This window comes from Cantharellus anzutake (assembly GCF_015039405.1).
Source record: "Cantharellus anzutake strain C23 chromosome Unknown EI90scaffold_16, whole genome shotgun sequence".
NCBI classification, from domain to species: Eukaryota; Fungi; Basidiomycota; class Agaricomycetes; order Cantharellales; family Hydnaceae; genus Cantharellus; species Cantharellus anzutake.
In genome coordinates this window covers 737,885-760,437 of record NW_024066966.1, presented here as the reverse complement: position 1 = coordinate 760,437, position 22,553 = coordinate 737,885, and the positions used below count along the sequence as shown (strand labels likewise).

The 22,553-nt window shown below is 49.5% G+C and overlaps 6 protein-coding genes across 6 annotated transcripts; 3 read left to right on the top strand and 3 right to left on the bottom strand.

The window, feature by feature from the left end:
- Positions 1–8,075: 8,075 nt before the first annotated feature.
- EI90DRAFT_2970516 (beta-lactamase-like protein) lies at positions 8,076–9,519 on the bottom strand (the record flags this gene model as incomplete). Its single annotated transcript, XM_039055687.1, has 2 exons — positions 9,424–9,519; positions 8,076–9,347 (listed from the first exon to the last, which is right to left on the bottom strand). Exon 2 carries the CDS (start codon positions 9,315–9,317, stop codon positions 8,076–8,078), a length of 1,242 nt encoding a protein of 413 aa, XP_038917883.1. The 5' UTR covers positions 9,318–9,347; positions 9,424–9,519.
- A 294-nt stretch (positions 9,520–9,813) lies between these two features.
- EI90DRAFT_3121479 (uncharacterized protein) lies at positions 9,814–10,899 on the top strand (the record flags this gene model as incomplete). Its single annotated transcript, XM_039063400.1, has 2 exons — positions 9,814–10,286; positions 10,350–10,899. 2 exons carry the CDS (start codon positions 9,814–9,816, stop codon positions 10,897–10,899), a joined length of 1,023 nt encoding a protein of 340 aa, XP_038917882.1.
- Positions 10,900–12,986: 2,087 nt separating this feature from the next.
- EI90DRAFT_513044 (uncharacterized protein) lies at positions 12,987–14,120 on the bottom strand. The gene is made up of 2 exons (XM_039067720.1): positions 14,001–14,120; positions 12,987–13,943 (listed from the first exon to the last, which is right to left on the bottom strand). The coding sequence occupies exon 2, from the start codon at positions 13,929–13,931 to the stop codon at positions 13,281–13,283; it is 651 nt and encodes a 216-aa protein (XP_038917881.1). The 5' UTR covers positions 13,932–13,943; positions 14,001–14,120; the 3' UTR covers positions 12,987–13,280.
- Positions 14,121–14,297: 177 nt separating this feature from the next.
- On the top strand, positions 14,298–16,021 carry EI90DRAFT_3051201 (uncharacterized protein; the record flags this gene model as incomplete). Its single annotated transcript, XM_039059822.1, has 3 exons — positions 14,298–14,787; positions 14,864–14,961; positions 15,030–16,021. Coding segments are annotated over 3 exons (1,227 nt in total), but the record flags the coding sequence as incomplete, so codon positions are not given.
- An 809-nt stretch (positions 16,022–16,830) lies between these two features.
- EI90DRAFT_3153482 (amino acid permease) lies at positions 16,831–19,837 on the top strand. Its single transcript, XM_039065863.1, has 11 exons — positions 16,831–16,855; positions 16,909–17,294; positions 17,332–17,418; positions 17,476–17,643; positions 17,702–17,739; positions 17,796–17,824; positions 18,104–18,468; positions 18,519–18,628; positions 18,685–19,013; positions 19,063–19,244; positions 19,295–19,837. The coding sequence occupies exons 2-11, from the start codon at positions 17,149–17,151 to the stop codon at positions 19,350–19,352; spliced, it is 1,512 nt and encodes a 503-aa protein (XP_038917879.1). The 5' UTR covers positions 16,831–16,855; positions 16,909–17,148; the 3' UTR covers positions 19,353–19,837.
- EI90DRAFT_3145067 (uncharacterized protein) lies at positions 19,474–21,832 on the bottom strand (the record flags this gene model as incomplete). Its single annotated transcript, XM_039065231.1, has 10 exons — positions 19,474–19,729; positions 19,783–20,020; positions 20,087–20,211; positions 20,268–20,521; positions 20,572–20,695; positions 20,746–20,780; positions 20,829–20,875; positions 20,922–20,973; positions 21,094–21,640; positions 21,699–21,832. The coding sequence occupies 10 exons, from the start codon at positions 21,830–21,832 to the stop codon at positions 19,474–19,476; spliced, it is 1,812 nt and encodes a 603-aa protein (XP_038917878.1).
- Positions 21,833–22,553: the final 721 nt, after the last annotated feature.

The following is a 22,553-nucleotide window of genomic DNA, read 5'->3' as shown; positions in this document are numbered from 1 at the left end:
CAGGACGCTTTGATCCGGGCGATCAGTAAGGGTTCCTGGCAAAGATCACACTGATCGGGGTACTCACCTTGCCTGCGACCACATCTGATGCCTTCGATCGCCTCTCCTCCTCAGCGGCGAGACGTGCAGCCTCAGCTCGAGCCCTGGCCGCCTCTTCTTGTTGTTGGGCCTCACGACGCGCAATCTCAGCCCTGCGACGCCGCAACCTCTCCGCCTGTTTCTGCTCCATCAGCTCTACATCGTCATCGGACTGATCGACGATGTCCTCCTTGCTCCACGTCCTTATATCCGTTGGATTTTTCTTGGGAGCCATGAGGTTGGAAGATCAGGTTGTTGTGGTGGTAAGTTCGATCACCGCGCCGGCGGAACCAAAATTTCGGGCTCAGCCGAACCGATTCCCACGCCAGTTCCTTGGGACTTCAAGGGTTCAGTCCTAAGAGGGGGATACTGTCACGACCCGGCGTTCCCCGGGGCCAGACGACCTCCTCCCTGACCCTCTCCCACGCCCGAACACTCCCCGCACACTCCGCTCGCCGCCCGTCGCCGTCTAACCACTTCCCGCCACCTCTCCACAACCCCTCTCTTGATTGTCGTTGAACGACCTAGCGGCGCAGAGCGCCGCAACCTGTTGTTCCATGTTTCGCCGCACCTTGTTACCTCGCGGCGAAGGTCACGCTTGACCTTCGTTGTCTTGAACACATGCTATTTGTTTGTTTTCCCTCCTTCTTTTCTCCGCCCGCAATCTCCGCGAGATCTGGCGACTTATTCCCTATTCAGTTTCCTAGCGCTTATATACAGCTTGTAACTAATGCTTGTACTGTAGTTCAAAATCAACTAGAATTACCCCCTAGAGCTTACCTCTGTCCCCGCGAGACCTCTGACCTTCTAAGTATCGGGACCGCGTCGAGAACGAGGCGCAACGCTCCTCCTAGAGTCGTTGAAGCCGAAATCCCGGCTCACTCGCCTAAGTAGCCTCGGCCTCGAGATCGGTGGGGTTTATTCCTCGCTAAAGCTCGGTCGGGTGTAGGACGCCTTTACCACTAGCGGGCAACGCTCGGTCGCCTACGGCTACCCTCGGCGAAGATTCGCACGGTTCTGACAACACCCCAGCAATTGGACGCGGCCGCTGGGCAATGCCCAAATTCCTCCTAAGCGACAAAATCTTCCTAGTAGAAGTCGAGAAACTAGGCAACGAAGCCCTAGCTCACCTAGATAACCACCACGAAACCAATACTCAACAGACCTTCCTCACATTCAGCAAATCGCTAACCACCCTAGCGAAAAAACTAGAAAAAATAAAAGCTGGAAAAATGAACTCAACAATCAGAAAACTAACGCAAAGAAGAGACAAAATCACAACCAACCTGTCCCCCCAAAACCAAGTCAAACTACTAGTGGACCAAAAGCGCATCCAAGCGCTAACAGAAAGAATTAGTGAAGTAGAAAGGTTAAGAAACGAGAAAATAAAAGCCCACTCCAAAGCCAACAAACGCCTCCTAGCAGAATCAATCAATAAATACTGGTGCCAGTGGGGAAACGAGAAGAAACCGAGAGACACAATAATGGAAATCCAAAGAGCGAACCACACCACACCGACCTTCACGTCTGACCCAGAGGAAATGGCCGAAATTGCCGCTGCCCACTATGACTCAATCCAAAAGAAAGACCTCAATGCCCCGGAGAACCTCAGGAAAAACTGTATCAGAAAAACACTAGAAAACGTAACGCGACTCACCGACCAGGAAGCCCAGGACCTAGATAAACCCATCAGCTGCGAAGACATAAACACGGCCCTGAGACAATCACCCAACGGTAAAGCCCCAGGCCTAAATGGAATACCAACTGAACTCTACAAAAAAATAGCCGCCAGATGGGCCTCCAAAAAACCAGATGACAAAGAGAGACTAGACATTGTGAAACTACTCTGCAGACTAGCAAACGACATCGAGACGAACGGCATCCAAGAACCCGGAATCCTAGAAGGCTGGATATGCCCGATCTACAAGAAAAAGGACAGAAGACTAATCGAAAACTATAGGCCAATCACTGTACTTAATGCAGAATACAAAATAATCACAACGGCCCTAATGAATAAAATACAACCAATAGCCCCAAAGCTGATAAACAAATGCCAAGCGGCGTTCATCAAAAATAGAAGTATCTTTGACCAGATAGACCTGGTCAACAGAATGATAGATCTATGTGAGATAATCAGCCAAGACGGGGCGATTATCGCCCTCGATCAAGAAAAAGCCTACGACCGTATAAGGCACGACTATCTCTGGCAAACAATGACAGCCATGAACTTCCCAAACAACTTAATTAACACAATTAAATCCCTATACAGCAAAGCATACACCAGAGTAATCATTAACGGCACCATAAGCAGAGAATTCAAAGTCGACAGAGGGGTACGACAGGGAGACCCCCTCTCCTGCCTACTCTTCAACATCGCAATCGAGCCAATGTCGATAGCTATCCGTAACACAACAAACCTAAACGGCCTCAAAATCCCAACTCCAGCACTAACCGAAAAGGCCATCCTATCCCTCTTCGCAGATGACGCAGCCGTCTTCCTGTCCAAAGACGACAGACTGGAGGACCTATACTCCATACTCAATGAATGGTGCACCGCTTCAGGTGCTAAATTCAACAAAGAGAAATCAGTAATCATCCCGGTTGGATCCAAAGAATATAGAGAAAACCTCACAAATCTGAGGCGACTCAACACAGACCACTCAACAGTAATCGACGATGAGATCCTAATCCTGAAAGATGGCCAATCCACACGGTACCTAGGGGCCCAGTGTGGCAACAAGCCGATAAGCGACGACCCCTGGCCAAACATCACCAAAAAAATCACTGAGAAGTTAAAGACATGGGAAAAGGCCTACCCGTCCCTCGAAGGTAGAAAGCTAATCGCCCAAATGGTCATCGGAGGAATGACACAATTCCACACGGTAGCCCAAGGCATGCCAAAACACACCGAAGCCAAACTCGACAAACTGACCAGAACGTTCATATGGGGATCCGAAGCCCCCCCACCCATAAGTACCGACAGAATGATCGGCCCAATTGAAGAAGGCGGCAGGAATATCCTGAATATCCCCCTCAGAAACGAAGCCATAAACATAATAAAACTAAAACGTATCTTGGAAAACAAAAGCGTAAGACCTCTGGCGAGCATAGCAGCAGAAGCCATAATTACCTTAGCCACCCCCGGGAAAATCCTCCTAGAAGAAATTCATGACCCCAGTATAACAAACATCTACACGCAACGGCTATTCCAGAAATCGAAATACACCAGTAAGATCCTACCCCAAGAACTGAATCGAGTACTCAACACTGGATCGAAATACAACCTGAAATTAGACGCGCCATACCTTCCCAATGAAATAAAAATGAACTTACCCGCATGGCACCACCTGGGGAAAAAAACTAACGGTGCTCACCGAGAAAGAAGCCCGCAGGCAAAATGCCTAAGAAAAAACCACAACTGTTTCAAAACCGGAGACCTAGTTATACAAGCCAGCATCGCAGAAAAAACGACTCACCGCCCGAAAACCAAAAGCTGCCTGTGCCGGCACTGCACAACCTACAGATCCAAGGGATGCAAAAACCCCAACACCTGCTATAACACTGCAGAGAAAGTCCTGGGGAACCTATCCACGAAATTCAACCCATATGACCCAGAACCCCCAAAAACTCCCCCAGATGCCGAAGACCGGGCGAGCATCAAAAAACACGCCATCGGAAACTTCTCCAAAATAAAAATATTCGACCAGCCCGATATGGAACACGATGACTCCCTAGCAAACTATAGAATTCTCAGCAATAAAAATGACTACAAAAAACAAAACGTACCGGCCCCCCAACTCCCCTACAGTAGATCCCCCCAAGACACAGTAGTGTTCACGGATGGCTCATGTACAAACAATGGCGAAACCACAGCCAAAGCCGGGTTCGGAGTCTGGTTCGGCCCAAACGATCATCGCAACATGGATGAAGCAGTAGACCCTAACCTCACCCAGTCAAATAACGTAGCGGAATTGCTCGCCATATACCACGCTGCCAAAAATACCCCCAGTAACTCCCGCCTCCATATTAAATCGGACTCGGACTGGTGTATCAAAACCCTAGGCCCCAACCTCCCATCCAACGAAGACCGCGACTACATAAGAAAAAAGAATGCCAACCTAATTAAAGAAGTGGTTAACCTACTAAGAAATAGACAAGCGATCACCACCTTTGAATGGATAAAGGGACACTCAGGCATCCTGGGCAACACCGAAGCAGACAAACTTGCTGCGAAAGGAGCCGCCAAGACGCCCGATGTAAACAGCCAAACAACACCCAACCACACCTTCCCACACTGCCCAAAAGGGGCAAGACTAAGAACCTTGACCCAAGCCACGGCCCTTAAACTAATAAAAAGAGAAAACTCGCTTAAAAAGGCCATCCAAACCAAGAACTCAGTAAAAACTAACCTGAACGAGATCAGAAAAACGCTCCGCGACCTAAACAACGGGGAACCCACAGACGACAGAATCTGGGTGGCTACCCTAAAAAACAAAAGGGACATCCCCACTAGCATACGCAATTTCCTATGGAAAACGATCCACAACGGCCACAAAATCGGGGACTACTGGAAGAAAATCCATAACCATGAACACAGAGGAATCTGCCAAAAATGCGAGGAAACAGAAAACTTAGACCACGTCCTATTTAACTGCCCGCACAACCAAAGCCAAACTGTATGGGACACCATCAAATCCCTCTGCGCCCGGAAAAGAATACCCTGGCCTACAAATATGAACACCCCACTCATAATGGCGACCCCGCTATGGAACCTCAAGGACGAAGAAGGGCTCGCTAGACCGGGAGACTCCAGAGCCCTAAAAATCCTCATTCTCGAGGGGGCATGGCAAATCTGGAAACTACGCTGCCACAGAGTCATCAACAGCAACGCCGACAACGAAATTAAAATATCGAGAACAGAAGCCCATAATATCATAAGATCTGCCATTAATGACAGACTACAAAGCGACAAAATACTAACTAACAAGAGAAAATACGGCACAAAGGCCCTCCCAGAAAAGATCGCGCTTGAGACATGGAAGAACCTCCTGAACACAGATGTAGACCTTCCTGAGAACTGGCTAAAAACCAACGGGGTTTTAGTGGGTATTCCCGATCCTCCGGATCGGCGTGAGCCCCACACTCAAGGGACGATCCCGGAAAGTGCGTAAAGGCATTTCCCCGCGGTGGAGTCTCAGAAGGCGGTACTTAACACTAACAAGACCACAAGCAACAGGCACAACCTCTCTCCCTGGGGAACAACCCCCCACACTCAAACCCCCAGGTAGCAAGCCTACCCAGCGAAAGCTACGGGCGGTTCCACCAAAAAAAAAAAAAAAAAAAAAAAAAAAAAGAAAAATGTGATTTCATTTTTGACTGTCTCATTTACGCAGTAGCAGGCTCGGCGCTGCTGATCCCACTTCCCACGCCGTGCCAGAACTTGCCAGCAATTTCCCAATCTCCCACGGCTTTTCCTCAGTCCAACAAGTCGACATTGGAAGGATCCCGGTGCTTTACATATACAAATGGGGTATCAATGCTGTGGGGCTATCCCGTCCCGAATGCTTGAAGAACATTTAGTGGAGGCTGGGAGTCGGCGAGTATATTCTAAATCTTTTTACTGTGTAGGCAGGATCCATCCAAAAGGGCCAGGGTCCGGGATCTCGTTCCAGCGGTCGGGGATGGTGTCAGGATTATTAGAAGGTGGGGGAAAGATATTAGGTATCTTTCCTTGCGAGCGCTGACATTGCACACACCGTCGGTCGAGGGTGCCGTGCAGTGGCGCGCACGCGTGACGGAGCATGCCAGACGTGTATGCTGGGCTAATCGTCAGGTCTCAGAAAGCAGGCCGGAGGAGCAGTGAGACTCATTCGCTCATTCACAGTTCCAGTTGCTTGCGCACTCACGTAAGCTCTCGTTACCGAAGTCACGCCATAGTTTAGGTAGTTGCTTTGAGTTCACCAAGACCCCATCATCTCGCTCGATCCCTATGCTGTGCCGGTTGTTCCTTGAAATTTGAAATAGATGCCTTGATTCTAGACAAGCCCCTCTCTAGGCAGGATCCCTAAAGTAGAGGCTGGGACCCGACTGACCCTACTGAATAGAGGTCAGAATGTGGCCAGATATGGAAATGCCGCATAAGGGAATACTGAATAGCGTCTGTGATGTGATTCAAATATTTTGTATTGTACATGTAATTATGATGACCAATGCCGGAGTCCAGTTTGCAGAGGGTCGCGCAACAAGTCATTTAGTGTTAACCCATGCGGTCGTTGCACAACCCAACCCTGGGAGCCACGGTCAAGGTCGTGGAGTCAATACCTGGGCATGTGGAAAAATTAACAGTTTATATATTAGTTGTTACTATAACTGTTGTTGTTGCGCTGTAGTGTAGATGTTATAGCGTGAGTTGAGGCCATGCAGCCTTTTTGGCTGCATGTGTTCAATTCTCGCTTGTTGCAACTTTTTTTTAGCATTCTCCCATGCAATAATCGCATGCCCAGCATTGAGGAAGCGCAGAGTCAAAGCTGCAGAGTCAATACCTGAGCACAGAGAATGCCAGAAAAAGGTGGCAACAAGTGGGAATCGAACACATGCAGCCAAAAAGACTGCATAGCCTCAACTCACGCTATAACAACTAATATATAAACCGTTAATTTTTCCGCATGCCCAGGTATTGACTCCACGACCTTGACCGTGGCTCCCAGGGTTGGGTTGTGCAACGACCGCATGGGTTAACACTAAATGACTTGTTGCGCGACCCTCTGCAAACTGGACTCCGGCATTGGTCATCATAATTACATGTACAATACAAAATATTTGAATCACATCACAGACGCTATTCAGTATTCCCTTATGCGGCATTTCCATATCTGGCCACATTCTGACCTCTATTCAGTAGGGTCAGTCGGGTCCCAGACTAGCCCCTCTCGTTATTTCGTCCAACCACGACCAGCAGTACTTCTCAGGAGGTATGGTCTGTCTGACAAGTTCTGCATCAACCTGATTAAAGGGCACATATCTCGGTCGTAACTAACGGCACTACCATATCAGCCACCGAACCAACCGCCTCTGACGCAGAAAATTCGTGAGCAAATTGTATCCTTCGTTTTTTCACCTGATGCCAATAATTCTGTCCATGACTTATAGAGGTGTTGACATATCCCCCAAGTGGATAAATACTTGGCGCGACCGCGATCGTGATTTACCCATAGCCCATAGGGATTCCCAATCACGAACTACGTGGAATCCCTCCCAACCAGGACAGCAAAAACCAAAGGATAAAGACTCCACTCCCAACGACCAGAGTTGTCGCAGTATCACGTCGATGCCAAATCTGCTCCCGTTGGATACTTAGACGCTGCCTAAATACCAAACAATTTTTTACGATCACCCGGATCTGTCGGAGGATGCTGAGGCTGCAAGATCAAAAGGTGAAAGAAAATTGCTGCTAGAATTGCACCTGCAGTTGGCGTTGTTCCAGACCCTCCCGACGCATGCTTGCCGCGTGCGATCTTCTGTCTTTAATTAGGGTCCCTGGTCAGCGTGTTGGGTGTTCGGAAATACCATCTGGCCCACGCGTGGGCAGGACGATTCAGCAGATCCTGACAATTCTTCCGTTGCTTTCTTTGAAAGAGAGGGTCAGTGTCCATGGGGCCTTTGTCAACTATTTCGAGCTTCTGCTGCTATGCACAGCACGTATGAAGGAATGAGGAGAGACAAAAGATGTTGACAGACAATTCATTTGGGCCAATCAAGCAATGCCATAAAGATCTGGGCCACCCCACCACCAGGAACGAGTCGTTGTTCTAGAAGCCAATGATTGATATCCGATTAAATCTCCGCCTACTCGATTAGGATGAAAGAACACCGCATGCAGAACTGCTCTTTTTGATTTCATCCAACAAAGCACGATCCTCGCTGGTTTTGATGGCGCGATGCATACCTTCGGTCCTCACGTACTAGTAACGTGTGCACTATGGCACGTCTTTGTTACATCAAGAGCGCACCCATGAACCGGTTCCTTGAAAGTTCCCCGCAATCTCTTTCTCATCTGCATAGCCCAACTCCCTGCCAATAGATGATACCTTCCCCTCATCACGTAGCTTCTGTAGATGTAACCAAACACCTCTCTCGGCCGCTGGCCAGATTGATGGAGGGTATGAAGAATATAACGATTTGACGATTTCAGAGATGGAAATACCCTTCTGTTCGTCAGAACGTTGAGGAATGAGGGCAAGAATCTGTGCTTCGCGCTCGTTGCGATGGGCGATGTACGTGGTAAATGTCTCGAGACCATTAGTAAGAATAGGCCCATGGCCGGGATACAGCGTAACCTCATTGGAGGCAAGGCCCGGTCTGAGAAGCAGCCCGGACGCCAGGATAGACAAATTCTTGAGACTGCCTAAATACACGCCTAGCTCCTCGAATACTGCAGTTCCCTCACCAAGAACCGTATCGGCCGTGAATATTACTGGGGGTCCGTCGGTGCTCTCCCCGGAAAGACATAAACATACAGAATCAACGGTGTGTCCAGGGGTGTGGACAACGGTGAGAGTAGATTTAGGAGAATGAGAGGAAAGATGGAATGTTTGTTTATCGTGCAATGAATGTATAATTGGCCATACCCCTTCGGCCGCTAAACTATTGTGCTCAAATATGGCTGGGGAAAGGCGAGACACTGCCTCCAGTGTAGATTCGAAAGTCGATCCCTCTCTCTCGGCTGATGATACTCCAGGAAGAGTTGGCGATGGTTGAGGCGGGAGAGGAAACTTATGTACCCGCGGGGGGGTGTATTCTGCTCCTCCGTCCGTCGAGGCTGTCCATAATCTGTGCAAGAGGGTGAGAACAGATGGCAAGCCTCCGTGATGATCATGATGACGATGAGAAATAATGATGTCCGACACAAAGGGGTTGGTTGCCTTCTTAAGAGCGCCATGCAAAGACACTGCCTGGCTGCCTGATTCTTCATTCATTAGGATTGCAGACTCTAGGAGTGGAATGTATCCATGCTCTCCTTCCCCGACATCGAAAAGAACGAAGGGCCGGGATGACCCAATGAGATAGGTATTTGTACCCTGTAATGTGAATTTCCCGGGATTCTGGATCATGGGAAATGAGCGAGGCATGCATATGTGGAGGAAATAAAGGAAGGAAAGAGGACAGAGAAAACAGGAATAGGAGAACGGAAGAGAATCGGGGAACAATAAGGTTACGATAGCATAGAAAGAACCAAACATGCCTGACCGAGAATGCGAATAACATATGAACTAGCTAGTAGTTTACCGGAGACAAGCGGGGGCATTATCAGCAATGGAGCAGGGCGCTGAGGACAGACGGGCAATGCTGACTCGTGTGATTGCATCAAGGCGCTGCATGGGTGCTGACGAGTCAAGATGAGCAAAGAGAAGAATGACCGATGTCTGTTGCAAGAAGAAAGATTGGTGATCACGTTCTGTTGTCCAAATAAAGCTGATTTGTTTACATAACCGGAACAATGTGAATTGGCAACGTGGCAGTGCTTTTGTTTGTCACAATGGGATCTAGCCGAGCATTAGATTGTAACCGTGTGTCCATCATCCACTACTTTCCTGTGTCTCTGTTTCTGTTTTTCTCTCTCACTGTTGTTGTTTAAGTAAAGGATCCACGTCGCTTTATCCCCACCCCACCCCCCCTTGTATATCTTGACAGGTTCTCGCGGCCATGACCTCTCTACCGCCCTTCGTTCAGTTCTTCATGCCTCGACAACCTATTAATCGTCCATCCAGCCATTCTAACTCTATATCAGGGAAAGAGAATGAGGAGACATCGATTCCCCCTGGGTCGCCTTGCAATAATAGTAGATATACCAGGCGCAGCCGCAATCGATCCACCTCTACGGTTTCCCCCGTCAGCGTAACACCTCCCCTGTCATCTTGTGCACCGCGTCGACAGTCTCCCAGCTTTTCCTCTCACGAAATTAACTTCGGGAGCCACCCAAGACCCACAAGCAGGTCCAGCAATACCCGAACTGGGCGACGTCGCTCAGTTTCAACAATCCCACTACAATCCCCCCAAGCACTCTCCAATACGGTGACTTTCACATTGCCACGTAATCTACCAAGGCATCCGGCCATTGTTACCTCGGAGCACCTGGCCTCCCTCGATGAGCGTCTTAGGGGAATTCCTATCAGGTTCCTTCACAAACGCCTAAGAGAGATGTCTCCTTTGTGAGCACGGATACTAGCTCATTGTTTTAGCGTTGCATTAACTTACGTACCTTCTGCGCTTAGACTTCAACAAGGACTGACAGCTATCGGCAACGGCGTTCGCCGACCATCAAGTGCTTCCCCTCCTAGCTCCCCACCCTCATCTATTCCACCTAAAATTACCGTTAAAAATGGTAACGCAAGATCAGTCGAAGTAACGCTCAATCACGCAACAGGGAAACTCCCCACACACGCAGTAGCAATCATCGGTTCCCCTTCTGCTGGTCACATTTACCCCATCCATGGCCTTCTTTACGCAGCCCATTGTGCACTGTTTCCACTCCCGCCAGGCTCGTTGTCGGCTTCAGATCCGGAGCCTCAGCGGTCACCAACCAATCATCGCCTGACACTTTCCCTTCCTCTCATAAGCCTCAAACTGCCCCACCCCGATTCTTTCTCGGCTATCAACACTTTCTTCTACACTGAAAATCCCGCTGGCCTCCTTAGAGTCCTCCTTCCTGTGCCGCACTCAATCTTGGACAAATTCCCCGCCAATAAGGACCCAGACACAACATCTCTGCGGCCCGCCCTCAGCACACAGATTGCTGCGACTTTTAACCCTCCGTTCTACTAGATTCAGCTCGCAAGATTCATGGACTGTGGAGCAACCTGATTGCGCTCGGTATTGTGCACAGGGACTTGTGGAGGCTTGTGGACCTTGCGTGGGAAGTTGTTATCGCGAGCATGGAGATCCAAAGGCAACCAGGACCCGCAGCCTCGGGTTTTCTTGTGTCTTACCCTGCGGCCCCTCTGGGTACCCCTGCTTGGGACATAGTCCCTCCCTTTTGGCATTCCTACGCCTACGCACAAAGAAATACCGATTCGTTCCAATCACCGCTGACGGGTCGGGATCGGAAGTGCTCCTGTCCGCCACCCTTTTTGTCCACACCACAATAACTTATTGGGCATCTTTATTTGTTTTCGCGTACTCTTTCCCTTCGATGTTCGCCATCCTTTTGTTCGTGGAATCAGCTGATGGACGGTCGCACCTGTATTTGTACTAGTGTCACAGCGCTTGTGTACTTCCTTGGGGCCTCAAATGATATGTGGTCCTGGAGCGTCCGCATGGATCATGTCTTTCCCCAAAGAGGGAGGCCCGCCCGCTGCTCAATCAACGTTCAGTCTATATCGCTCAAATACAAACACAAAAGACTTTAGGATAATCGCACAACGGTGAACAAGAAACTATTTCCCCAATTGGCATGAACTATCCACTGAATTGATGTTGCATGAAGCGTTACACTCAGACCGCCAAAATACTAGGACTGCATCTTCATAAACTTGGTAACGTCCTTACTGGTGCCCGAACGAGCTTGAGGATTGCTGGCGTGTGGCATGATGACTGTGGGTGTGTCATTGGTATCCGTAATAAGATAGGGATAACGTGTTCCCAACGCTGGGCGCGATCCCTTTGGTCGACTCAAAACCACAGTCCCCGACGACATCAGTCCACGTCAAGCCAGGGTCAGAGTTTATCGCGAGTGACGATGTGCAGCGTCAGGGGATCCTTATGTTTGGGTAAAATTTATGGCCCCGTTGCCGCCTCCCGTTTTGCTCCAATCCTTGACACAGTGAGATTTGGGTGCAGACGAAGCGCATCCGCTACGTCGGGGCTAAAGTACTTACAGTAATACCTGTCTGCACAGAACATGCCACGACCAGACGATCCAACTGCTGAGGGCGACAATGGCGACAACAGGACTCAGTACCATTTGCCTTGTTATTATACTGATTCTAAACATCACGCGAAGGATTCACTTCGACAAGGATCGTATCCTGTTCTTGCCCACGTCGGACTCATGAAATAATTTCCGCGAGGATGGTGTCTTTCGCCCCTGTGACTCTCATGGCGACATCTCATCACTGAGATCGAAGTTCTCTCGCTCCACTTAAACAATGAGTCTCTCCCTTAAATCAATGTTACCGATACAGTGGAGCTGTTGACATTGCGAGGGGGTACTCTCGCTCCCGCCTCTCGCTAAGATCGTGCTTTGCTCGCACGGACAGTCAGAATAGGTGAGCCCTGCGAGCGTCGGTTCCGCTTTCAGGTCGAGAAATCATAGACACAAACAGGAGCCACCTCCAACAGCGCGAACAGTCCTCAACCAACTATCGAGAGCACCACCAGGTTCGGGACAAACACAAGACAGCTGGCGCCTAGAATCCTGCGGGTTACTGTATCTGTAATTGAACATGAGTGAAACGCCATTTGACAGGGATCCGTTCCAGTCCCGGCGAACCGAAAGAGTGCAGGCGATATCTCATTGCGGCCCCCGTACCGGGGCAAATGGCGAAGATGACCGATATTCGGTGGTTCTCAAGCGAGGCGGGCAGAACCCCGTGTTGAATCCAATTTCTTACAGATAACGAGATACCAGGGGAACACTCGCTGGAAGAGGTTATGGGTGTATAGAGAATTTGCGTGGCGTTTGCAGTGGATCACCCAAAGAGATCTTGTGCCGAAACGTCACCTCCGGCTTGCTAATTTGGAATATGCGATTGAGTCGGTATTCGTTGTAGCCCCTCATCGGGAAGTGGTGTCATGGTATATCGGGGAAGGTGATCATTGCACGGTTCATCTCCAGCGAAATCCCCCATGACGCAGACCACCCAGAGTCATTGCCAAGAACGGAGGTGACTTGCTGGGCATGGCGAGTCGGAGAACCGAGCCAGCTGGCAAAGCTTCCCATGGTGCCGAGGTAAACGAAAGCTCCTACACACCAAGTGCCACTTCCGAGATAAATAACCCTTTCGTGCCCACGTAACATCTTCGGGGATGAGGAGGCATGTGATTGCGGCATGGGAACAGAAGCCTTTACGACCAAGAACAGTGAACGTGGTATTAGGTCCATCTAGGTAATGAAAAAAAAAGAATTCAAGGAAGAGAATAAGGATTACGTCGAAAAATCCGCGAGTTGCCACAAGTGCATGAGGAATGTCTAATGAATGCTAAATTTAGTTGAGACGGAAATACGTAATAGTGCATCGCTTTCTTGCCTTGTACAAGGCGGAGTCGTTCAGTGATGAGGAAAAGAGCGGATTATGAGAACCAGTGGGTCGTCGTAAAGACAACAGCGAAGACTGTAATGATAGACCCAACGAAGCTGGCCATAACTTTGGAACCCTATTGATATGACCATCACCAGGACCTTGCGGCAGCGACCCAGTCCCTCCGGGAACAGGTGCAGGTGCGGTTGTTCCTCCACCACCCAGCGGAATCGTCGTTGGTGCAATAGGGTATGTTGTTGGGGTGGTGCTGGTGGAAGTTTGGATTGTGGTGCCATTGCCTCCAGATGTAGTGGCCGTAGAGTTCCCCACTTGAGTCAAAGTGCTGCCTGCTGCAGAACTCGTACTTGTAGCCCCCAACGTGATACCCACAGGGACACTAAGAGTGGTATATACACGATTGCCATTGGTGATGAGGAATGTCGGTGTTTGATACCAGGAAGTGGAGACGCTATTTCCATTAGAGGAGCTCGTTTGACCCTGGCTCGTGTGACCCTGGCTCGTGTGGTCCTGTTGCTGGCTCGAGGAGCGGCTGGACTGTGCGGTCACCAACGATGCAAGCATTGTAATGAAGAGAGAGGTAAGGCACAGAAGGTGCATGGTGGAGGGGCTCTATAGGTAGATAAATGAAACCCCCGCAATCGATCTCGATTCTAGTTCGAAACTTACGCGCTTAGACCGGTGCACAGATGCGTGTCAGTCGGGGATGGTGGACTCAAGCTTGTATGTAATTAAAAATGAGCGTGTTCACGTGGTCAATTTCATGCCATAAGCGTGATCGAGCCCGGGTTGGATTAATTTATATGCTCCGGAATTCTATGAGTTCTCCCCTATAAGACGGACAGCACTGAAAAGGGGCACGTCATCCAACTCGAGCCCCCTTTCAGTATCCCCAGTGGGACCAAAGCCACTCGCCATGATAAGGCCGCCGCCCCTCCCAGATGATTGGTCAACCTGACTCTGCAGTACTTGCTTCCACCGATCGCGCCAATTCCGCGACACCTCATATCCAAAGACTCGCTTCAAAGACATCACTTCCTTAACATCGACCCCTCTGATACTGAGTCATACTTCTGCTGGCCACAATCGCGCTCTCCTGACCCCATCGAATCCCCTATCCGCGCGCTAGAGTTGCTGGCGGGGAATAGCGAACTGTTGGAGAAGTTGAATCACACCGTGAATTATGATGGCGATGCTGAGACGACCCGTGCACGCGTTCAAGTCGGCGATAATGTGCAAGTTGTCTTTGTATGGCAGGATGTTTCTGAGGAAAGCGCCTCGATGGGCGGATCGCGGGAGAGTGGATGGCGCTTTCATGATGTGAAGCGATTCACAGCTCCGTCGCAAGAGTCATCGTTGAAACCGCAGGTTGATGACTCTGAGCAGGTGTCATGTGAGGGTGTTTCGCGCCCATCCAGCCCCTCGTCTGACGTGTACTGGAACAGTTATGGTAGGAGTAAGTGCTGGTATAAATTTGGTACCCTGCTTATCTGCCTCACATTCACAATATGATTATCTCCCCTGATCACAAGTTTCCGCTGGTGACTCCCCTGAACTGCCCCGAACTGCTCGACTGCCAACCTCTGCTCAAGATTCCGCTGAAGACGCATATTGGAACTCTTACTCAATGGTTCAAGGGACTGCTGATTCGACCATACCTTCGCCACAACTGGATACCCGGGTCGGCGGAGGCAAGAGCCTGACATGTCTGGATTTGTGTATGAGACACAGGGCTTGGACCAAGAATTACTTTATGCATACGGGAGAGATAATGAGTCTTACACAGTAGAAAGGGGCCTGGAAACCCATTATGACGAGTTTACAGATGTTCATCACGAAGAGACTCGGGCCGTCGTTTTCGAGGGCGATGGACATGTGGATCAACGCAGAATACTGAGTGCCTATGAGCCGGGCCGGTATACTATGGAAGCTGTGGAGAAGGTAGAGTCCCATGCTGCGCGGTTAACCCGCGCCCTTCTTCCTTTGCTGTCACTTCAGGAGTACATTGAGAAGAACCCCCCACAGGAGGGAGACCCTTCCCCCGACAGCAGCGTGGACGATCGCGACACGACCGGAGCTACCCACTCGCCGCTACCCCTCTCTCGGGAAGATGGAGTCGTGGTTGCGTTGGAGAAGGCGGCACCCTCTACAAATCCATCTTTGTCTGCGGCGCCACTCGATGAAGTCGAAACAGCAGTTGCCGACTCTGTCCGTGGACTTTATAAACTCTGGATCTCATCAAAGACTAGCCCAATCGGTCACGTTTCCCAAGACGCAGGACATTTGCGGAAGATGTTCTTGTCGCTTGTTGAGAATGCCCTTCCTTGTGGAGATTAAGCATCAGAGAGTTATCTTGCCCTCCTTCGTCGAGCGCAGGGATTCAACTTGGCCCATATGTCAATTTCCTTTGCACATCGTCAATATCTGTTCGCCCCCGCACCAACCTTCTTCTCTTATTCATTCACCTCGGCTCGGGCCCACGCATTCGCTTCATACCAACCAATTATCACAGCACTCAATCCTTCCCCAGCATTATGGCTCAATTATACAAATTACAGCGCATAAGAAATCATATCTTTCATTGCAATAAATTGTAACTTGTTGATCCGCCTGCAATTACCACAGTCATTTTCTCTTTTCTTATTCCTTGTTGGCTAAGGGGGCTCACGAGTCATCGATAAATCTTCCCTCTTTGATTGTCACGTCCTGGGCTCAAAGTGCGCATGATCGAGTTCGTTGAGCAGGCTCATGGTGTACTCTTGATTAGGGACTTGTTGACACCCAGGCCAATTTCCGGCCATTGAAAAACCAATATTTGCCGTGAGTTATTGAAGGGTGTAATGAACCATGAACCACTGAACTCACAGGCATTAATCTGGACGAGTGAAAACTACCAGGGTCACAAGAACCAATTCAATAATACGCATTTTGATTTGGGACAGCAGGATCAGTGCAGATCGATCCAGACGTGTACATAACTCGGAGCCCGAGATCCACTGAGAATGCACACCGTGATTCCGAGAGCCGGAAAAGGCCATGCCGCTGAGGAATTAATGGAAGATCGAAACATGACAACGCCCGAAATGAAATCGGAAACCAGGAAAAAGGGCCTCCTCGAGTCCGGTATTAATTTCAATGTTATCGGTGATCCAGGTAAAAGTATCGCCCGAAAGCTGGGATCGCTAGATAAAATTAAGCGGGGCACAATGGACAAGATTATGAGCAGAGAATCACAACGGAAAAGTCCATCCTAGGGGGGCATGTAAGATGCTGAGATCGAGAGGCTGACAAGGCACTAACTGCATGACTGGGTTAGCTTTCGTCGCCAGTCGCAAGAAACGCAAGAAATATTCAAACTATGCCAGCGATATGTTCGCACTGCGCCCGGCGTACCCTGCTACTACAGCGTCAATTCCTGTAACAGTACAGTGGACCTTGGTATTCATGTGGAGAATATTTGTGACATGATCATTGAATTGGGCTGGTGTTTTCTGTGTGCCTCACTGGTTTTGACAATGACTGTGGTAGGTCACACGACTCTCGTTCCTCCGCTCCATTAATCGATTGTACAAATGAGATCCAACCCGCCAAAGGGGGATTGATGACATTTCGGGTTTCCGAAGCACTGTCGGTCTTCTATGGACATTGATGAACCCGACCTTGGGGTTCCTATGCCAAGGTTTCGACCAATAGCCTGCTGTGTCTAGTTGCCGTCCGAATTTTCACGGAGATGTGGAAGCCCTTATTATCCTTTCCCCTTGCGTTCCCTCCATTCCACTCTCCAGCCCTGAGGCTTCATCTGTGTTAGTGCTGCAGGATGGGCAAACACCCTCGAGAGGCGAAGGAGAAAGTAACACCGACTACCTCGAATGATGGTGCTACCGAACTTGGACCAGATGGGGCCTCTCATGTACAGGGACATTTGAAGCGACAGCTCAAGTCTCGCCACATAGCCATGATAAGGTTCGCCCTTCGAACTCTGACTTTTGAACGGCCTCAGAATGTATCTGCGAAGTATCGGGGGTGTCATCGGCACGGGCCTTTTCCTCGGTACGGGTACGGCCCTTTCTCATGGAGGACCTGTTGGGTGAAGAAATTTTCCTCAGAGCCCCAGAGCATACTAACGCCATCCTCGCAAAACTAGCCTCTTGCTTGGGTATTCCATCATGGGCTCCATCTGCTATTCAACCATGATTTCGCTCGGGGAGATGATTGCGTACCTTCCGATCGCCGGCGGACATATCAAGCTTGCCGAGCGATTCGTAGGAAAATTCTTCTCGTTCTCCATGGGATGGAACTATTGGTATAACTGGTACGGGGTTTGGTTCTCGGTTCTCGGATGTACACCTAGGGATCCCTCATTCGGATAGGGTCATTGTGCTTCCAGCTGAGTTAAGCGCTGCCGCCAGTGAGTATTCTAATCGGAAACAGTTTAAGATATTTTGGTACTGATGTGCCCTCTAGTACTTATTGATTACTGGGAGCATCATTCCGTCAGCAAGTGACTCTTCCGCATATTCCTTGCGTTCGGCCTAATTGCATTCATAGGTGATGCCGTCTGGATCGCCATATTCATGGTTATTGTCATAATCATCAATTTGTACGTGGAACAAAAAACGACATGATTTCTGGCTAATGGTCCGTGTCCAAGACTCGGCGCCGGAGCCTATGGGGAGACGGAATTCGTTTTTGCTTCATTAAAGTGATTACCATTACTGGGTTAATTGTAAGCAATGACTTATTGCGTCATTGACCCTCTCACCCCGCCATAGATTCTCGGTATAGTGCTTGATTTAGGTGGGGGACCGAATCGCGACCGACTAGGGTTCCGTTATTGGGTGCATCCTGGTCCGTTCGTTCAGTTCCATGGCATCAAGGGCTCTTGGGGTCGTTTTCTCGGATTTTGGACGGTTCTCACTCAAGCTGCATTCTCTTTCATTGGCACCGAGATCGTCGCTATCGCGGCTGGTGAAGCCAAGAACCCTCGACGCAACATCCCAAAAGCGATCAAACGCGTCTACATCCGAATCTTGCTCTTTTACATTGGGGGTACTGCTACCATTGGGCTGTTGGTCCCAAGTAACGACAAATCACTTGGACTTACGTCTGACGCCGCATCATCGCCATTCGTTATTGCGTAAATTTGATGATTTAATGATCTAGGACACTGCTGATATATTCCCGCAGAATCAAGCGCGCAGGGATTGGAGGACTCCCTTCCACTATTAATGCTGCGCTCCTTACTTCTGCATTGTCAGCAGCAAGTTCCGACCTTTATACCAGTTCACGCGCCTTATGTATGCTTGTCGTTTTCTACGTATCAGCGATTTCCGACTGATTGTTGTGCGCATAGACGGGTTGGCAATCGCAGGGAACGCCCCGAAGATCTTCACTCGGACTTCCAAAAGTGGCCTTCCTTACTTCTCTGTGTTTTTCTGCGCCTTATTCTGCTGCCTCGCTTATTTGGACGTATCGTCTGGCTCTGGGAAGGTTTTTGGGTGGTTCACGAATATGACTTCCATCGCTGGTCTGATGACCTGGTTTGGCATAAATTTCACATATTGGAGGTTCTATCAGGGAATGAAGGCGCAAGGTTTCGATCGGAGCAAACTCCCTTTCATAGGAATTCTCCAGCCATATGCAGCGTGGTATGCCATGATTTGGATATGGCTTGTTTGTATTGTAAGTAGCCATGACCCCAGCCCTACCAACCACTTCACGTCCTTTTTAGTTCGCCGCGTATCCAGTGTTCCTCAGGAACAATTGGGATACAGCAACTTTCATCACATATTATTCACCCCTGGCATTGTTCCCTGTTATGGTGTTCGGCACCAAATTCTGGTACAAGGAGACAATGATTGCTCCAGGAGATATGGACTTTTACAGTGGCCTCGCTGAGATAGAGGCTGATTCGTGGGTATTCGTCCTAGTGGTATCTGGCCCATGATTGACTCCTTGATTAGGTACGACGAGCCACCTCCCGCTAACTGGATCGAAAGATTCTGGTCTTGGCTTATGTGAAAAGTAGAAGCTCCATGCGAATTCTATCTCAGATGCAGATGATTTCCAAACTCGTTATTTTAGGTTACATGCCCGCTTGGCAGCTGATACAATCACTTTCATCGAATTAATTACGAACTTGCTACATTCCAGCCAATCTTAATGCTATTCGTTCTACTAATGCGGGCTTGCCAAGGAGAACCCATGCGTATTCTACTAGTAAGACGGTAAGATTCAGAATACCATATCCAAGCATGGGGATAATTCCCATGAAGAAATTCCCAAGTGCCCCACGGCGTGTGATTGTCTCCCACAGTTCCGTCTTGACAATCTCTGGGGCCACCCGTGAGCGATAGGGACCTGTCAGACGATAGAAGGTTGTGAAAGCTGCACCGAAACTTTCCAACAGAAGAGTAAGCACAATAAATTTCGGTTTCTATGCGATGCTTACCAGTAGCAGACAAGCACGCGGGTTCCGTATTCTTTCCAAAGATCCCAAAGGCCGGGAGCAGCACCGATATCTTTCGCTAATGTACTCATATACGTGCTGTGATCAACACCATACTTAATACGAGCCGTCTCTTTCACCAGTAAAAGATAATCGGGTTTAGATGTAGGGGCAGGAATCCTCCTCGTTATGACTGATATCCAGAACATCGACTGCATCTCGGAAATAGGGGGTATCGCGCCTGAAGAACGCTGCGTTAGCATTTCAAGGCCAGAACCTCACATCCCTCCGAGTACTGATGACTTGCCAACACCGGGTCGGACGAAACCAATAAAACCCAGGCTGTCGTCGCCCCTCTTAAAAACATTACGAACGTCAGCATCTCCAGCAGTTCCATAGTCACCAGTCTCATCAAAGAAATCGAATTTCTGACTGATGCACCTCAAATTTCAACATGACATAAGCTTCCGATGAAAAGGCACACGTACGTGTAGCCGGTCGCAAAAATCACAGTCTGGGGCGAAATGTCCATTTGCTGTATCCTTTTACTTTCTTTCCGGTGGTTCAGAGGGAAAACTGCCATACCGCTCTGGGTGAAGCTTGAAGGGAATGGCGCGAGTTCTACTGAAAAACCAGTCTGTGGCGGGGAGTCTTCTGGTGGGTCAATATAGCGACTGAGATAGTCAAGGAACTTGGGTCGATTGCGGTATGGCCGGTTGATGTAAGGCATCGCCTTGCTCGACTGGAATGGAAGGTGAGCAGGAGGGTGTAATGTTGCTCAGTGGCACACACTTTGTTTAGAAATACATACGCGCGCCCTAGACGATCATCATCTAGTTCGCCAACCCATTGATTACACCCCGCCATAGTACCCGATATAATCCACAACAATCGCTTGATAACGAAATCGCTTATACTGTAGAATATGAGTTTGAAAGCGGTCAAGAGTGGGTCAATACAACTTACAACCACCGCCAATGTAGCTTAGCCACCCATGGGTGCTGATTACCACTGAGCCTTCGATACACGGCTATTACAAGGCAACTCACCACGTAAGCGGTTTCGAACAAGTTGGTGATAAGTCCTATGTCAAACACTGGTCATCTAGATGGCTTCGCGACGCAGTCGTTTCATTGGCTCACCGTCGATGGGTATCTTCCCGTCAAACTTGAAACCAAATACCTCAAAATCGTTCTGGAAGCCCAGAATGAGCAGGTAGCAATGAAAGTTGGAGGCACGAAGAACGGACCAAAGCTTTTGGAAATGAAAGAAATCCGCCTGCCCATTTAGTGAGTATTTGGTGGCGCAATTTACCGAGCGGCAGATTATACCTCTAGTACACAGAATCACTTCGGTTGCTCCAGCTTTTACTGCTTCGTAGGCTAAGTCATGGCCAGTCTCTCCTGTTCCCAAGATCATTACGCGTCGCCCAGCCAATTGAGCACGCCCCTTGTATTCCACAGAGTGGTACACTTCACGCACAACTCCATCGCGCGAAGCCTCCTCCGAGTCCAGAACATTCTCTATCCCTTCTATGTAGGGAATGTAAGGGGTAACGTGAAGACCACTGCATACAGCGATGTAGTCTGCCCGAATGGTCTTCAGTTGTGGGACGGCGCCACGTTGGTCGATATACTCGACGTCATGACCAGTGTCTGACCCAGGAGCAGGCCTGATTTTCGTGACTTTACACTGAAGATGTATACGATCCTCGAAACCAAATCGCCTGATGTATGCTCGTAGATACTCGACGTACTCAAGAAGCGTTAAGTGGTCTGGATGTTCCAATGGAAGGCGAAAGTCGGAGAAAGATGTCAACTGCTTCGAGCTCACGAGTGTTGCATTCTCGTACGAACGATGCCTGAATGGCAGTCATCTACGTCAAACATTCCTGTCACAACAACATAGACCGTGCGAACCGAAACGTGCCACCAATGTCGTCTTCGGCTTCAAGAATGATAGGATCGAATGGGAAATCTTCTGAAGCTTCCTGGAGGAGTGTCTTTGTGACAACTAAACCACTTGGGCCAGCACCTATGACTACGACCTTCATTACGCACGCAGGACTCCAGCCTCTATGAGTCAGACCTTCGAGGTGTTGAGGCGGCAGTGGCCGAGGGTTCATGTGGCTCCTTGATGTCGGGCTGCGCTTTCCCTCCTGGACTTCCAAAATCCACTGCCACCGTCCTTGGTTTTTCGTTTCCCCTTCCCTTCTCCCAGTTCCCGTAGTCGTTGGGGCCGGGGCTTGTTCATTCTTTCCGCTTCTCTTTGGTTTGCGGTGTGTCGCCCGACTCGGTTCCATTGGGCAGATCACTAATTCAGATTCAGTTCTCACAACGGGTATTGCATGATGCTGAGCTGGACTCCGTTCCACTGGACATCATACCGGCGCTCGTTCCGTCTCATCGTGCTCGATCAGAAGAGCTACACATTGACGTCATGCACGATGCGGCGAGTCGGGTCCGCCGCACTGAATGGCATCCTTGACTTTTGTCTGAGGCTCGGATTAGTATTGGATGCGATACGAATTATACCTAGCCATGCAGACCGTGGACTGACGTATCCTGGCACGAACAGAGTTCGAGTTCATCGCGTGGGGAGGCTGAACTTAGTGATCTGTGCATAAGCGGCTGATTCCGGGCTGCTCCCGAGATGGTTCTTTATTGACATCAAACAATCAAGAAATGCGGGATCGATAACAATGGTGATCTATTGCTACACCAAGGCGGATATGCGCAGAAGAAAGAGCCATTACGTTTGCGCAATAAACGTGA

Coding starts and splice junctions, on each gene's coding strand:
- EI90DRAFT_513044 (XM_039067720.1), bottom strand. CDS start 13,931: ATGCACCTTCTGTGCCTTACCTCTCTCTTCATTACAATGCTTGCATCG.
- EI90DRAFT_3153482 (XM_039065863.1), top strand. CDS start 17,149: ATGGGCAAACACCCTCGAGAGGCGAAGGAGAAAGTAACACCGACTACC. Junction 17,419..17,475: donor TCTCATGGAGGACCTGTTGG/GTGAAGAAATTT, acceptor TCGCAAAACTAG/CCTCTTGCTTGGGTATTCCA. Junction 17,825..18,103: donor ATTACTGGGAGCATCATTCC/GTCAGCAAGTGA, acceptor ACCCCGCCATAG/ATTCTCGGTATAGTGCTTGA.